Raw genomic sequence first — 16548 nt, 5'->3', positions numbered from 1 at the left:
CTGTCTTCTGTAGGAGTTGGCTCTGTGGAGATGGGGTGCTCTGTTTAATACATGTATTTAAAACATTTATGTAGATTTGTAAATTTTGCTGATAAAAGTGCTTTAGAGCGTATTCATGGGCTGAAACAGCAATTGCCATGCCATACTGGTTGCTGCAGCTCTATCGCAAGACTTTAATTCTGCCCCCCTTAGAGAAGAACATCAGTTCCTGCATGCAGCCCCCTAACAAATAGAGAAATAGGATGAGGAGACGGATGAGGAATTCTACAGGCAGCTGACAGAGGTTGCAAAATCATCAGCTCTTGTACTCGTGGGGGACTTCAAATTCCCTGACATATCCTGGAAGCACAACACAGCCCTGAGAAAGCAGTCTAGGAGGTTTCTGGAGAGCGTGGAAGATAGCTTCCTGACGCAGCTGGTTAGTGAACCTACCAGGGGTGGTGCCCCGCTAGACCTTCTCTTCACAAACAGAGAAGGACTGGTGGAGGACGTGATCGTCGGGAGCTGTCTTGGGCAGAGTGACCACGCAATGGTGGAGTTCACTATTCTTGGCGAGGCCAGGAAGGGGACCAGTAAAACCGCTGTATTGGACTTTCGAAGGGCTGACTTTGAGCTGCTCAGGACACTGGTTGGTGGAGTCCCTTGGGAGGTGGTTCTGAAGGGCAGAGGGGTCCAGGAAGGCTGGGCGCTCTTCAAGAGGGAAGTCTTAATGGCGCAGGAACGGTCTGTCCCCACGTGCCCAAAGACGAGCTGGCGGGGAAGAAGACCGGCCTGGCTCAACAGAGAATTGTGGCTTGATCTTAGGAGGAAAAAGAGGGTTTATAAGCTTTGGAAAAGTGGGCAGGCCACTAAGGAGGACTTTAAAGAAGTAGCGAGGCTGTGCAGGGACAAAATTAGGAAGGCCAAAGCTCATCTGGAGCTCAATCTGGCTACTGCCGTTAAAGATAACAAAAAACGTTTCTATAAATACATCAACACAAAAAGGAGGACTAAGGAGAATCTCCATCCTTTACTGGATGCGGGGGGAAACTTAGTTACAAGAGATGAGGAAAAGGCGGAGGTGCTCAACGCCTTCTTTGCCTCAGTCTTTAGCGGCAATACCGGATGTTCTCTGGATACTCAGTACCCTGAGATGGTGGAAGGCGATGGGGAGCAGGATGTGGCCCTCATTATCCATGAAGAACTGGTTGGTGACCTGCTACGGCACTTAGATGTGCACAAGTCGATGGGGCCGGATGGGATCCACCCAAGGGTACTGAGGGAACTGGCAGAGGAGCTGGCCAAGCCACTTTCCATCATTTATCAACAGTCCTGGCTATCAGGGGAGGTTCCAATCGACTGGCGGCTAGCAAACGTGACGCCCATCTACAAGAAGGGCCGGAGGGCAGACCCGGGAAACTACAGGCCTGTCAGTTTGACCTCAGTGCCAGGAAAGCTCATGGAGCAGATCCTCCTGAGAGTCATCATGCAGCAATTGCAGGGGAAGCAGGCGATCAGGCCCAGTCAGCATGGCTTTATGAAAGGCAGGTCATGCCTGACGAACCTGATCTCCTTCTATGACAGAGTGACGCGCTGGGTGGATGAGGGAAAGGCTGTGGATGTGGTCTACCTTGACTTCAGCAAGGCTTTTGACACCGTCTCCCACAGCATTCTCCTCAAGAAACTGGCTGCTCTTGGCTTGGACTGGCGCACGCTTCGTTGGGTTAGAAACTGGCTGGATAGCCGGGCCCAAAGAGTCGTGGTGAATGGAGCCAAGTCCAGTTGGAGGCCAGTCACTAGTGGCGTCCCCCAGGGCTCGGTGCTGGGGCCGGTCCTCTTTAATATCTTCATCGATGATCTGGACGAGGGCATCGAGTGCACCCTCAGTAAGTTCGCAGATGACACCAAGTTAGGTGCGTGTGTCGATCTGCTCGAGGGTAGGAAAGCTCTGCAGGAGGATCTGGATAGGCTGCACCGATGGGCTGAGGTCAACTGCATGAAGTTCAACAAGGCCAAGTGCCGGGTCCTGCACCTGGGGCGCAATAACCCCAAGCAGAGCTACAGACTGGGAGAGGAATGGTTGGAGAGCTGCCAGGCGGAGAAGGACCTGGGAGTGATGGTGGATAGTCGGCTGAATATGAGCCAGCAGTGTGCTCAGGTGGCCAAGAAGGCCAACGGCATCCTGGCTTGTATCAGGAACAGCGTGACCAGCAGGGCTAGGGAGGTGATCGTCCCCCTGTACTCAGCTCTGGTGAGGCCGCACCTCGAGTACTGTGTTCAGTTTTGGGCCCCTCGCTACAAGAAGGACATGGAGGTGCTTGAGCGGGTGCAGAGAAGGGCGACGAAGCTGGTGAGGGGCCTGGAGAACAAGTCCTACGAGGAGCGGCTGAGGGAGCTGGGCTTGTTCAGCCTGGAGAAGAGGAGGCTCAGGGGCGACCTTATCGCTCTCTATAGGTACCTCAAGGGAGGCTGTAGCGAGGTGGGGGTTGGCCTGTTCTCCCACGTGCCTGGTGACAGGACGAGGGGGAATGGGCTTAAGTTGAGCCAGGGGAGTTTTAGGTTAGATGTTAGGAAGAACTTCTTTACTGAAAGGGTTGTTAGACATTGGAACAGGCTGCCCAGGGAAGTGGTGGAGTCACCATCCCTGGAAGTCTTCAAAAGACGTTTAGATGTAGAGCTTAGGGATATGGTTTAGTGGAGGGCTGTTAGCGTTAGGTTGGAGGTTGGACTCGATGACCTTGAGGTCTCTTCCAACCTAGAAATTCTGTGATTCTGTGATTCTGTGATTCTGTGAATGTTAAGTACCAGAACTCCTTTCCTCAGCTGAACTCTCCATTTTCATTGACAGCCTCAGAGGAGATAGCAAGGAAATAAATTGTATTTTTTTATTTTTTTCTCCATACTCCTGGCTTTTGTTGTGCCTCCATCTACTGCCATTTCCTGTGTTTGAATGGCACTTGAACTTGACATGGATTTTGATTTGTTCTTTTGCATTACAGTGCCACCAGTTGTGTCAGCAGAGCTCCAGGAACTGTTAGTAAGGAGGGGGAAAAAAAAAAAAAAAAAAAAAAAAACCACAAATCTGATGTGGGGAAAAAACTGTTAAGAAACCTGCTTCATACTCACAGATTTTGTCAGCTGAAGTATCCCTTTGATTACAACACAGCTCTGAAAAAGGTGAAATGATTACAAGTAGAGTGGATCTATTAACTCAATTTTAAATAATATTTCCTGTGTCCTTTTCCAAGGATTTGTACAGCCAGCTTTTCATTATTCCTGAATAATGTGTACCCCTGGAAGCTCTTATTAGTGTAACTAACTTCAGCTTTGGAGACATCCTTTCCTATGTTAGTCTGTTCATTTTCATTCTGCTACTTCTGATTGTGTTTTTCTGGATCTCTAAAATAAATCGTATGCTTTGTAGAATTTTGTAAGTCGTAAATTCATGACAATTTGCATTTAATGCCTTAGCCCAATTAATTTGATGTATGAAATTCAACCACCAGAAACAAAGAAACAAGAATAGGACTTAGTTCTGTCTTGCTTCCTTTGTATGCTTGTTGTCCAATCAGCCTTTTTTAGGCCAGGAACACCTTTGTAGATGCTATTCTTGTATGCGGTTTGGTTTTAAGAGGGGTTGTTCAGGGACAGTGGTGTCACAGACTATGATTGTTTGCAGTTTTTCTTTCCCTTTAAAGGAAATTCCTCACTGAATAAGCAACAGCTCTCAAGCATATCAGAAATAGAAACTCTGGGCATTTCAAAACAAGACTAGATACTCTAGGAGAAGAGCTGTAGGCGTTATTTGAACTAGTCGTTCCAGCTAGTGGTGGAGAAGGCTGGACTAATGGAGATCACATTTTCTGGAAGATGTGAGAAATGGAGATCGCGTGGAAGTGTAACTTATTTTAATTTTTTGAATTTGTTTACTGATTCCTTGCAGAGGCCTCTATCTTGAGCTACGATGGCAGCATGTACATGAAGATCATCATGCCTATGGTCATGCATACAGAAGCAGAAGATGTGTCCTTCCGTTTCATGTCACAGCGTGCCTATGGGCTGTTGATGGCAACCACCTCACGAGATTCTGCTGATACTCTGCGCCTGGAGCTGGACGGAGGCCGTGTCAAACTTATGGTCAATTTAGGTATCGTATGAAAACCTCCCACTGCCCCTTCACTCTTAGTTTGGGCTTGTGATTAGTGTCCTTTAAAAAAAAAAATTGTTTAATTTATGTTGGTTTGATTGGATTGGATTGATTTCTAAAATAGCTGCTGAGACCTTCATAACGATATTCTCTTGTGGAGATAAATTCTTTCCTGCATTGCTGCATGGAGATTTGCTGTCAGTTCTTCGTTATGGACAGTGTTGGTTTTTAAGTCTTTAAGTTCTTAAGTTTCCTTTCTTGGTCTGGGACTGGTGAGCTCTGTGTGAGACATGCTGCTTGGTCCATCTTTTGATCGGTTACATCCCTCATTCTTCCAGCATCACTCAAAACAGTCAAAGCCAAATATGGCAATTAAGCAAATGGATATGGTGGCAAGCAGAAGCCCTGTGAATCCCAAGCCTTTTAAGAATTGGACAGTGTTTAATGCAACTTGATCTTAGATATTCTATTTTGCTAATTATTTTTATTTCATATTTAGTATATCTTTCAGCCTTTAGGGCTTTTTATGTCTAGTAAAAACAACCAACCAACCAAAAAACAAAACAAAACCAAACAGATCTTTTGATCATGGTGGTGTTAAAACAAAGGCAACAGTAATAAAAGTTCATTCCCCCATCCCAGAAGGTTGTGTTCTGTCTCCTTAGAGTTACACTTTCCTAGAAAATAATAAAAGACCATTAGAAAAAAGTCCAACAATAATGACAGTGAAAAAGTTGGGAGGAAATTCAGTCTTCTGTATCCATTTTCTTGCCAGTCTCTAAATGTCGTACTGAATGACAAATAGTCTTCTTTTTAGAGAACATAAATGCAGGAGGCAAAGCTTTCTTTCACTTACACTGATGCACCTTATTGCTTCATGTGAATCCAGCAATATAACTAAGAGATTTTTAGTCAAACCAGAACTATTTTGATTATTGGAGACGTTAAACCTCTTCTAATGTCTAGGGTACTTCATATGAAGATCTGTGCATGGTCTGCAGAAGCTTGTGTCAGCTTTCAAATTTCCAAACCCCACAGGAGCAAGCTTTCACTTTTTTTTTTTTTTTTTTTTTTTTTTCTCCTCTGAACTAACATCATCTTCAAAGCCCTGCTATGATGATATCAGGAGCAAACCATGTAGTGGCTTTGTTTGTAGAGAGCAACAGTGCTATTCACCCATACCTATAGTAATGGCTCTTGGTTTTCATCTCCCGTTCTAGGTGGATATGATAGGTTTATCAAAGTCTTCGTGTACCATAGATGAGCTTGAGTGATGATTTTAAGGTTCCTCATTCTCACCTGAGAGATATGTTGACCAGCAAGCAACCAGCTTATTTAAAAACTGTTTTCTAGCTATTTTTATTTTATTTTTTTGCTTTAAATTTGAATTCAGACCATGACCTCTGCTTTTGGGAAAAGAGAATGAGGAGAATAAAATGCATTTAAGCTAATTCTTACGTCAAAAATAGTCTCCAGCTACAGGGTATAAAAACATGTTCCATATTCTTGAAAAAAAAAAAAAGGCAATATGACATGGTTCCTGTCTGGAATATATATGTTTTCCTTAGTGCTTTACACTTTTCTAGTTGAACTATTGAGTGTCCACCTAGCACAGGGGCAGTTGCTGAACTATCAGCAGGTAGAGTGCAGAGAGAATAGATGGACTTCAGCTTTGACAACAACTTCTCAAAAAAAAAAAAGCACTCTGATACTGATCTCTGCCTATATCTGCTCTTGACTGTAAGAATGCTGAACAGCAATTCTTTTGGGCCATTCTCCAAAGAAATCCTGCAAATCTAAGAAATTTTCCTTCAGTTGGGGCTTTCCTGCTTTCAAAACAACAAGGTTACCTTGCTGTTGAAAGAGAGTTTGAGGAGGAATGACACCATTCAATTTCTGTTTACTGGAGGTCACATCTAACTCTTTAAGGAGACTGATCATAGCTAAAATGTCACAAATGAGAGGAGAGTCTTCATCACTAGACCCTGACAAAATGCCCGTATTGGTGAGAAGCAGTCATGAGCACCACCTGAAGACCTGAGCATGACTTGATCTGTGTCACCATCTCCCTGAGCATCTAGCCCATGACAAATGTGTTTAAACAAAGACTGTTCTGAGTGGTGAGTTATATAATTGTGCTTTTCTTAAAAGTCATTTAAAACTATTACAAAGAGCTGTCTTTCTTCTCCTTTGATCTGTTACATTTGATTACTAATTATTATTTATGTGGTTATTAAGGTCTTTCCTGTGTTGTATTTTTTTAATTTCTTTATTATTATTATTTTAGTTTTTTTTCTTTTTAACTCTTCTGTGTATTTCAGTTGTAAAGCTTTCCCATACCCCATCAGCCATAGTAAATCAAAAGATGGTATTCAACCCTTCAAAGGCCTGAAGCCTGCGGCCCGCACAGCAAACAGCCCTGAGAACAGAGCGTGCAGAGCAGCCTGCAGGGGCTGGCTTATCCCACCGCCTCCTCAGCACGCACCGACCCAGCCAAACAGGGCATATACATAGTACAGAAGGTTTTGGTGGGCTTGGGTGGGTGGGGGCTCACTGTAGGAGGTGGGAGGGATAAGACAAACAGTGAAGAGTAACTCTCTAAGAGAAGTTTCTTCAGGCCTTTCCCGTACGAGTGCCAGAGGCACTGCGGTCTGCATGTTGACAGCAGTTCTCACAGTAGTTTATGTGTTTGTTGTGTGAAGATATGAAGTCCAAATGCGACGCAGATCCCACTTCTGTTGAGAAGGACTCTGAAGAAATGGGTCTAGTGTGGAAGGAGGAGAGAGAGAGAGAGAGAGAGAGAGATGAAGTCAGTCATGGCTTGTAACATGCTTGGGAATTACTTCAGATGCTGAGATTTGCATAAAGGGAAAGAAATGGCTGGTCCAATAGGTAGATACACATTTTTTTTATCTCCCATGGGTGAGAAAAGGGAAAGATTTCCCTTTTCCTCCCATGGGAAAGATTAGATTTCACTGACTTTTGTTAAAGAATATTTCAGTTTTGTTTCATCCTGGCCAGGCTCAGCTTCAGGGCACTTATGACTAGAATAAATTCTGCCTACATCCTGTTCATCTGAGTCAGTTCTCCTGCAAGGAAATGTAACCATCCCGCTCTTCTACCTTTTCTTAAGATTTCTCCTCAGGGTTATCAAAGACATCTTTGTCTTTAAAAAAAATCAATTTTTTAAAATAAATAATTCCTTTAAACAAATGAAGCAGACATATTTTCTGTTTTTCTTTCTTAAAAGCATGTGAACTTTTACACCAGCTTTTCTTTCATGCAGATCATGCACTCATGTGCAGGTGTATTTATGTTCACACTTTTTCATTAATAACTTTTGAATAATAAATACATACAGAGACCCTTACTTTTTTATATTTTTTAAAAAGATATGAAAAAATATTTGTCAGATGTCCTCTGATAGTAACAGGTGGGTTCACAGTCTGAGAAGTTGGAGCTGGCAAGGAGCTACACTGTAAGATTGGGTAAGAGCATTTATAGGGCCTCATCTGGTTTCCCCCCAGGAAATAACCTGGAGCGAGCAGGAGCAGTCAGGCCCTGATTATCTTTCATGTGCAAGTCTTGCTTTGGAGTGCTCTTCTGCAACCATATGTGGATGCTTGTCAAAAGGAACAAACACTTTGTCCCCACCCAGCGAAGGTGGCTCTCTCAACTAATTCAAGGAGGGAGACAGGCTGGGGCCTTAGCAATGCCAGGTAGCTCAATCATCATCATTTTGTGGTACAAAGATACAAATGGTAAGAAACCCAGGCCTAATGCCCAGAGAATTCTGTCTGCTACTGAAGATATCTCCATTCAAACAGTGAGTTCTTAGTGCTACTCAGATGCAGTAGAGCTGTTTAAGCTTTCTGAAGGAGAGGGTCTTTGGCCCTCTTTTGATGTGCTCTGGAAAAACTTGCTTCCAAGGGCTAAGTAAGCAGCATCTGATTTACACTAGGAATAATAATGAGAGAAAGTAACCATAGGAAGGTCTTTCCAGCTCATCCTGCTCTCAGTGTAGTTACAGACCACGAAGTCACTTCACTGCTGTCCTCCAAATACCTCATTCAGCAGCAGAACAGCTGTTGAGGCACACCCATCTTGGAAATTCAAAGCAAGGGGAAACCTCTTGTGAGTCAGGAATGCAGCCATATCTAAACAAAGCAAATCACATCAGTAGAAGCTGATAACAGTGCTGAGAGCCCTAGATGAGGATTACTGTAAGTCTCACTGTACTGATGGGGGACTCCCAAGCAGTTTCTTAATTACTCCTGAATTCTCCAGCTGCTGCTGTTTTGAGCACAGAGACCTGGCTAAACTTGCACCCCACAACTTACTGCCAGGGAAAGCATCCTCAGCTTTTTACTTGTATCCTAGTTTAGAGGAAAATACTTTTCTTCCCTTCTAAAAGCTGATGTAACAGGGAGAAAACAGTTTCATGTATTAATGATTGCAACTTGTTTTGGGCAAGGCTCAGGACTACAGAAATAAAAAGCACTGTGCTCATTCTTTGAATGTAGCACCTTTTTTTAGTGACTGACTTGAGGTTCCTTTTAATTCATTTTCCCAGAGCTTCTGGGCACCTGCAGCTTCCATAGCTTGTCTGACACAGGTGCTGTGAGATTGTAATGTCTTCCTCTATAACACACTTCCAAATCTTGGAGGCCTGTTAACCAGATGGCTCCCTAGACATTCTAGTTTCTCCTCTTCTGGCAGTTGCCATAGTGTTGGAAGACAGCACCGTGCCTATCTTTAATTTGTAAAAGAGAAAAGGAGTCATAGGATCTTAGAGTACATCTACTGTGTGTAACAAAGTGCTCTGTAGAGACAGCGTGGTGGGCTGAGCACCTCTGTGTCGGAGTGCAGTAGCGTTAACCCAGCTGCAGGACAGTGTGGTGGTGCTGGCGTAGCACCACGGGCAGATGCAAAAGCTTTAGGGCCAAGTGGGGTCCTGACTGACCCAACTGGACCTAGTCTGGTTCAGGAGCTGGTTCTTCTGGAGGAAGTTTTGGCCGTTTCTGCCTGGCACCCCATAGTGTGGCATTGAACAGCCTTCATGCTTGCAGTCAGTATAAGGGCTATTTTGGTTTTCAGTTTAAAACATTGATCCGTTCACCTGGAGCAGTCATTGACTGGGAGGAAGTCCTGGGACATGTAGTTCTTTCAGGACTGCTGCAAAAAAAAAACAACAAAACCAACCAACCAACCAAACAAACAAAAAAACTTCTCTGCAGGGATAAAATACACAGCTATGGCTTTAGTTTCTAAATTTGATGAATGTTGCTGAGGACCAGCCATATTTCCCTTTACAGCACACTTACTGCTTAGCCCATAAAACATTCCCATGCTGTTCTAGCTGTATCAGCTCCCTTGATCTCACCTGCTTGCAGTGAGACTCTGGAGTCTCTCTCGCTCTCTTTCAGGCTGTAGAAGCAAGGAGGGTAGCTGGCTCCACAGGTAGCTGGTACTCAAGAGCTCCCCTTACCCCACCCAACTCCTGTAAGGGATATAGCCACCACTGTATGGTGATTGTACCAATTGCTCCAGGGCTGTTTGCTCCCACTTTTCTGTTGCGGTTGACGACACATGACAAACCTAATCGCACAAAACCAAACCCAGATTTTCTCAAGAGAAGTTCTGCTTGAAAACAGGCTCTCTCTGGCCATGCTGCTCCCAATTGGTATACCCCTACCCATTATGACTTTTTATTTGTAGACTCTTCCCCTTTCTTCCCCTTTTATTTTTAAGAGTAACATTTAGTTGCAGCTGCTGAAATAATTTTCCTACATCTGCCTGAATAAATACAAAATTAGTCCAATTAAGCAGCAAACTTCTTTCTGTTTCTCTGCCATTTTGTGTAATCTTTGCTGTTGGGCCATATTTCTGTAATAAATATGACCATCTCTGCTGGTCAAAGCCTTAGTTACCTGGCAGAGTGTCCAGACGAGGGTGTCCAGTAGCATGGTGCTATTATTCCTGGCCTTGGTTTGCTAAGAGAGGGTCAGCATAACCCAAAATATGTAATAGCACTGACATGATAGCATTAACCCACACCGGACACCACAGCAACAGATATTCACAAAGCTGTGAGAAGGCATTTATAAGTGTAAAATCTTCTTATGGGTCATATCCTGAGATAAGCTGAGTACGAGTGTGTTAAAGTAGAGAAGCAATGCTCAGAAGCCCTCTAGCTCACACTGCTCTACCTCAACTTCATTTTTTTGGGCAGTCCCTCAGTTCCTATTTATTAGACTCCACAGCCATCTCTCTATTTTAATTTCCATCTGCCCCTTCTCCTCCCTCCCTTGTCCGTCAACTCTGAATGAAGCAGGGCCAGCAAAGGTTCCCAGACCTGCCACTTCGCTGCCCATTTCATCTTCTCCCCGAACGTTAGGAGCACCCCGTTCAGTCTTAGCGTTCGGACAGCAAGGCGAAACTGGGCTTGGAGGAACTGGCAGGGCTGGGGACCTTTGGAAGAAATTCCTGTAGTCCCTGCAAAGCAAACAAAAAAAAACCAAAAAAGTATTCCCAACCTCCAGAACTAGCTGAAATCTGGGCTGGGCGTTCGTGCGGTTAGCTGTTTGCAAGTGGCCATTTTATGACAGGACACAACCGGGCAGTATACTAACCCCTTCCTCGCCTGAATGGACAGTGTCAAATGTGCCCATGCACATACTAAAAATTGTTTTGGGCTGGCACGAGGGGAAATGAGTTGAGGGTCTGTCTTTGGGAGAGCTGGAAAGGGTTAAATATTGCACCAACAAACCTCATAGGCTGATTTTACAGGTATTCTGTGTTGGACAGATGGTGTATTTATGCAATAACAATACGAATTAATTCAAAAGAAACCAAGTGTAGAGGTTGACTTGAAATTTCAAGCTTCTCAGAGAAATTGCTAAAGGTTTTTAAAAAGAGAAATTACAGTGGCGTATGACTTGCATTTCAAGGGAGATCTTTTTGTGCCTTGATTTGACAATTTTTTCTTGTAATTCACATCAGTTCGTGTTCTGGAGTAGAAGATACTCTTAGATGCATAGGCTTCTATAAAAAGGAAATAGCTTTCTGTATCAACACGTGGATATATATGTACATTGGTATATCTCTCTATACATATGTGTATATATATCTGTGTGTGTATATATATATTTATGTAACAGATATTTACGTAGAATATACTGTACATATACACCCACTCCTGAACTTGTACAGACTGTATATAAATATAAAATGGCCACATCTCTTTGCGTGTGTCTGTCCCCGGAAGGGTGGACTGATTGTTTTTGGATGTCTGCAGCTGTTACCTTGAAGGATGCAATTTCATCTTTCATTTATTTTTCCCCATCTAGACTGTATCAGGATAAACTGTAACGCCAGTAAGTTTTCCCTCAAGTTTCATTTTGTTCTCTTTCTATATATATTAAAATAACTTTATTTTCTTTGCTGTTTTATAAGCTGTTTTTTCTTTGATTTTATTTTTCTTGTTTCTTTTTTAAAAAAATCCTCTGAAATTGAAGGGCTGGGTGGGATATGAAGCTGGGGGGAGGAGGAAAGACCTTAAGGTGATTGTATGTGAAAATTTTGTGTTAGGTTTCTCCAAGGAGGAGATGAACTGTTATTTCATAGCTTTGCAGAAGAACACCCGAGGAACCTGATGAGCTGATATTGTATTTCACTGGTAACCTGTTGTCTTTATGAAAACTTTTAAAGAGCCACATAAGAATAACAACAGGTACTGTATGCACTTCTCCACTACAAAAAAAAAAAAAAAAAAAAAAAAAAAGCATGCATATTTAAACACACACACAAAAAAACAAATCTTAATTTTTCACTTTGTTTCAGAATGGTGACAACTTAATCTGATATTTATTCAAAGTCATTTTGGGGGGGAGGGAGTATAGAAGAAATACAATTAGATCTTAGTTTTTGAGTATATTATCAGAGTTATATGAGAGCCTTTTATTTAGCATTTAACTCTCTTAGATTTACACAATAAAGTCCACATGAATCCTTGGTTCATTAAAGATCCCTTTCAGTCTGTTATAAGGTAGGCAAGGTTGCTGTAGAAAGATGCTGGCTGATGGAAATCTGTGTACCCTTGCATGAAAAATAATATTAAAAGACCATATCCAATTTTAGTCTGTGATTGAGGAAACAATCTTTTCTGTTTACTTCAAAGAGCTGTTTGAAATTGCTGTAGGCTTAAAACTGAAACACTGTTCCCAAAGAATGGAGCTGTTTAGATCTCAAGTATGGTGGTGTGTCTTACTTGAAACCAGATTCCTTGCTGCACTGACAGATCCTGGGTGTTAGATGATTTATGGAAGACTGAACATGAATTTGGAAGTGCTATAATGAATTAAGAGGCAAGGTTGGTCCATGAATGGTGTTGGCTTGGGGAAGAGTGGCTAGAAAGCTGCCCAGAAGAAAAGGACCTGGAGGTGCTGGTCGACAGCTGGCTGAACAGGAGCCAGCCCTGTGCCCAGGTGGTGAAGAAGGCAGTGGCATTCTGGCCTGCATCTGAAACAGCATGGCCAGCAGGGCTAGGGAAAGGATTTTCACTTTGTATGCAACACTGATGAGACTACCCCTCAAACACCGTGTTCAGTTTTGGTTCCCTCAGTATAAGAAAGATATTGAGTTGCTCGAGCACGTGCAGAGAAGAGCAAAAAAATTAGTGAAGGGACTAGAAAACAGGATTTATGAGGAGTGAGTGAGGGAAGTGGGGCTGTTTAGTCAGGAGAAGAGGAGGTTGAGGGGACATTGCATCCCTTTCTACACCTACCTGAAAGGAGGTAGTAGTGAGGTGGGTGTCAAGTCTTTTTTTCTCAGGTAACAAGTGATAGGATGCAAGGAAACAGTCTCAGGTTGTGCCAGGGGAGGTTTTGCTTGGATATTAAGAAGAATTTCTTCTTGGGCAGGGCAGTGAAGCATGAAAAAAGCTGGCCAGGGAAGTGGTGGGGTCCTCATCCCTGGAAGTATTTAGGAGATGTGTGGATGTGGCACTAAGGGATGAGATTTAATGATGACATTTGGTAGGTCAGGTTGATGATTGGACTTGGTCTTGAAGGTCTTCTCCAGCCTCGATGATTCTATGAGTCTACATGTTTTCTAGAGGCTGTGGTCTTTTTATTTACCAAAGAGCCCCATCCAAGCTAGCAGGAAAATTGAAAGAAGTGTGTTGCAACCCTAAAAACAGAGCTTTCAAGTGAAAGTGGAACAACACATTACAGAAACAGTTGTTAGTAGCACTGAGAGAGTAAGAGAACATTGTTGCAAAGCAGTTTCTTAACATATGTGCTGTGGTTTTGGACTAAGATTATGTCTGTATTGTTAGGCAGCAGACAGTTGTGTCTGTGTCATGTGTTCCCCCCCCTAGTAACAGATCAGCTTTCTTCCTGGTCACTGCCAGATTCAGATCCTGCTTTTCAGGAAAGTGGAAGCAATTAGTTTCTTGGTCTTGGGAGGTGGTCCCTAGGAGTCTGCATTCAGAGAAAGAAGCTAAAGCATTGACTGATGTGTAATTATTCCAGTTGTGAGCCCTGAAGTGCTGCAGGAGCTTAATTGTGAGTTCACAGCTTTGAGAACTGCTTCCTCCTCCTGCCCCATTGCAGGGCTGTGTGGGATTAGGCCTGTGTGACTCAAATGTGGCAGCTCTTGTTGAATTCTTTTTGCTCATCTCAGTTTGAACACTGTATTTCAAGGTAGAGCTGGCAATCAGGAAAACTGTCTTGAATCTCTGATGAGATTGTCAGTTTTCACCCAGCAGTAGCAGAGGGCATTTGCATAAAAATAGGATCTTCTGTTTCCAAACAGTTCATATGTTTTTGATGCTTAGCCACCCACAACTCTATGTAGATGCTTGCACCATACTTCTTGTTGATGTGTGTCATCTAAGCATCCATACCAGTTTCTTTGGTGTCATCTGGTGTTGTTGTCATCATCTTCAACTTCTGATGACAGATGACTGCTAGAGGTTCATCTGTGGAAGACTTTTCAGGTGGGAAATCAGCTTTAGTAGCAAGGTGTGGTTGTCATACAAGATAAAATTTAGCAGTAACTGGAAGAAACATTTAAAAAAACAAACAAACAAAAACAAACAAACAAAAAAAAGACAAACAGAATCCTATGGTCAGATCAGTGGGAAGACAGTCTGAACCCAGAGTGTTTTTGTTAGTTTTCCCATAAGCATCAAAACATCTTGAATCATTTTGCTTCCATGCATTTTTAATTGTTGAGGTTGCTGCATTTTTAAATACAGTCTTCCTTTGAAGGTTGATATTTATTTATTAAAAAGAAACTTTGGATTTTCCTAATTTATTTTTTTATGATGCTTTGCTTAAAATGAAGAACACCTCTCCTAGTCCCTCCAACACCTTGTTTTGTTGCTGCCTGTTGCAATGACTCAGGTCATCTGTCCTGCTTTCCAGAAGAAAACCTGCTGGGAACTGATTGATGGAAAACTATATACCCTTACATGAATAAAATACGGTTAGGCAAGAACAAACCAAATAACATTGTAGCTATTCTTGCAGGCACAAGACATTTACTTGTGCAGAGGGAGTTATCAATATGCAGATGGGTCTGCCAGGGTCTGTCAAAGTCAGTAGAAATGTTTTAAATTAACTTGACAAATGGAATTCCCAGTCGGCTGAAAAGTTTCAGGTCAAGCAGTCACCACTGCTAACTGAATGTAAGGACCTGGTTCATGGTTTTAAAGGTAAACAGAGCTGTACTTGGGGGATCTCATGGGATGTGTTAGGTTAAAGAGCCTACCAGCAAGATCACAAGTACTGAAGCTCATGCTACCTGAGAGGAGTCCAGTGTATTGTCAGAGGTAAGCATTTAGTTTTCAATACACTTGCTCTTAGCTTTCATTGGATAGAGTGAGAGGTTTTTGTTTGCATATCTTCGGGATGCCATGTTTCTGTTGTAAAATACTGTTTTCCCTCGCATTATTTCTTCTTACCGTCTTTAGTTTTCATCAGTCATATCCCACAGTTCTGGAATGGAAGACTGACATCATGTCCTACAACAGGAGTATTTTTTACTCTTTTCATCCCCATGCCTTACTCCTGTAGTTACATAAATTGATCTCATCTGTTTCTGCGTGCTGACAGAGCTTGAATTTAGATGGACCCAACAGTGCTGTTGCTTACACAGATTTGACTAAGTAGTAACTCTATTTTCCTCTTAGTGTCAAATCAGCACAACCAAAAGTAGTATCAGGGGCCTGAAATAGAATGTGGAGATGCACTGAATGATTTTTCAACATAAAGCAGACATAATGGATAGCAACATATAGTTTGCTGGATTTATGGGGAAAATATGCATAGACTAAATGCCCTTACATTTTTGCATACATACTTTTTTTTTTTTTTTTTTTTAATAGAGCTTACCAAAGAACGTAGCTCTTTGACCCACATCCTGTAAACTGGTTCTTGAAATATATAGCTCACCTTAAAGAAAGTTGAGGTTGTTGTGATAGTTTTATAATTTGTGTCATACTGGCTGGTGCTCTGATTTTTTTCAGCTTTCTGAAAATATCCTTAACTTGCTTTATTATCTTTTCAGTGATGACCCCCCTGCTTCTTATCAGTCCAAAGGGGATAGTTTTCAGCAATCTACTAAATAATAAGCATGGAGGACAGGGCTGTGTGTGCTGCAGATTCAGTGTCTTGTAAAGTGTCTTCAGTTTGTGTTGTTTCTAGGATAATGTTTGTGTTCTTTTTCTTGGTTGAGTTCCCTCTCCTTTTCCCAAACCATTTATGTGGCATGGCATTAGTCACAGTCACATAGTTTGACACTATGCTTATGGGAGGTTTGATCTTCCGAAGGTCACTTTGACTGCCTTCGGGGCAGTGAATACTTCTATCTTATTGCTTCTTATTTCATATTGAGGCCTCTTCTTCTCAGTAAAGCATGCCATACAAGCCGTTACCTATTTTCATGTGCCTCGTGAAGCCTCAGAAAATCCTGATCCTCTTTTCTTACCTGTTGCTAAAAGCAAAAATGGAAGAGAGTGAAAGAAGACAGCTGGAATATGAGATTGGTTCTTCCTTTTCAGTTGCCATGCTTACTGTACTTAGCGTCTTCATTCAGTGCAGTGTTAGTGTTTCATTTAAGTGCTTATGTAACAACAGCAAATATGAACCTATGATGTGTAACTCTGGGAGAGATTTTAAGTTTTCTTTTTTTCCATATCCTCTTAAGTGAATAGGAAGCCATGCTAACTATAATCTAATCAAAATGTTATAAAAACAAGTGCACTTCTCTGATTCTTAGGGATGTTGCTGTCATTTTAATAAAAGCTTAATAGTACTCTAATGTGAAAACATTATTTGGAAAGTGAAGAGGTGTGATTAAACAGACACATCGTATTTGTGACTCCAGTATCTACTAATGTCATTTAAACGTAATCA

General features: G+C 42.3%; 1 protein-coding gene across 3 annotated transcripts in view; it reads left to right on the top strand.

The window, feature by feature from the left end:
- The window catches only part of NRXN3 (neurexin 3), a gene marked incomplete at its 5' end in the record, with an annotated part of 932654 nt that overhangs the window by 279986 nt on the left and 636120 nt on the right, over positions 1 to 16548 (top strand). For 2 of the 3 annotated variants that reach the window (XM_084286894.1, XM_084286895.1), the window contains one exon: positions 3923 to 4126. In XM_084286894.1, coding sequence (XP_084143020.1) covers positions 3923 to 4126 — 204 coding nt within the window. Of the gene's footprint in view, positions 1 to 3922; positions 4127 to 11475; positions 11503 to 16548 lie in introns of all 3 variants that reach the window. The other variant, XM_084286893.1, reaches the window with a different exon arrangement.

This window comes from Netta rufina (assembly GCF_964035555.1).
Source record: "Netta rufina genome assembly, chromosome: 5".
NCBI classification, from domain to species: domain Eukaryota; kingdom Metazoa; phylum Chordata; class Aves; order Anseriformes; family Anatidae; genus Netta; species Netta rufina.
This window is presented reverse-complemented; position numbering and strand designations above follow the sequence as displayed.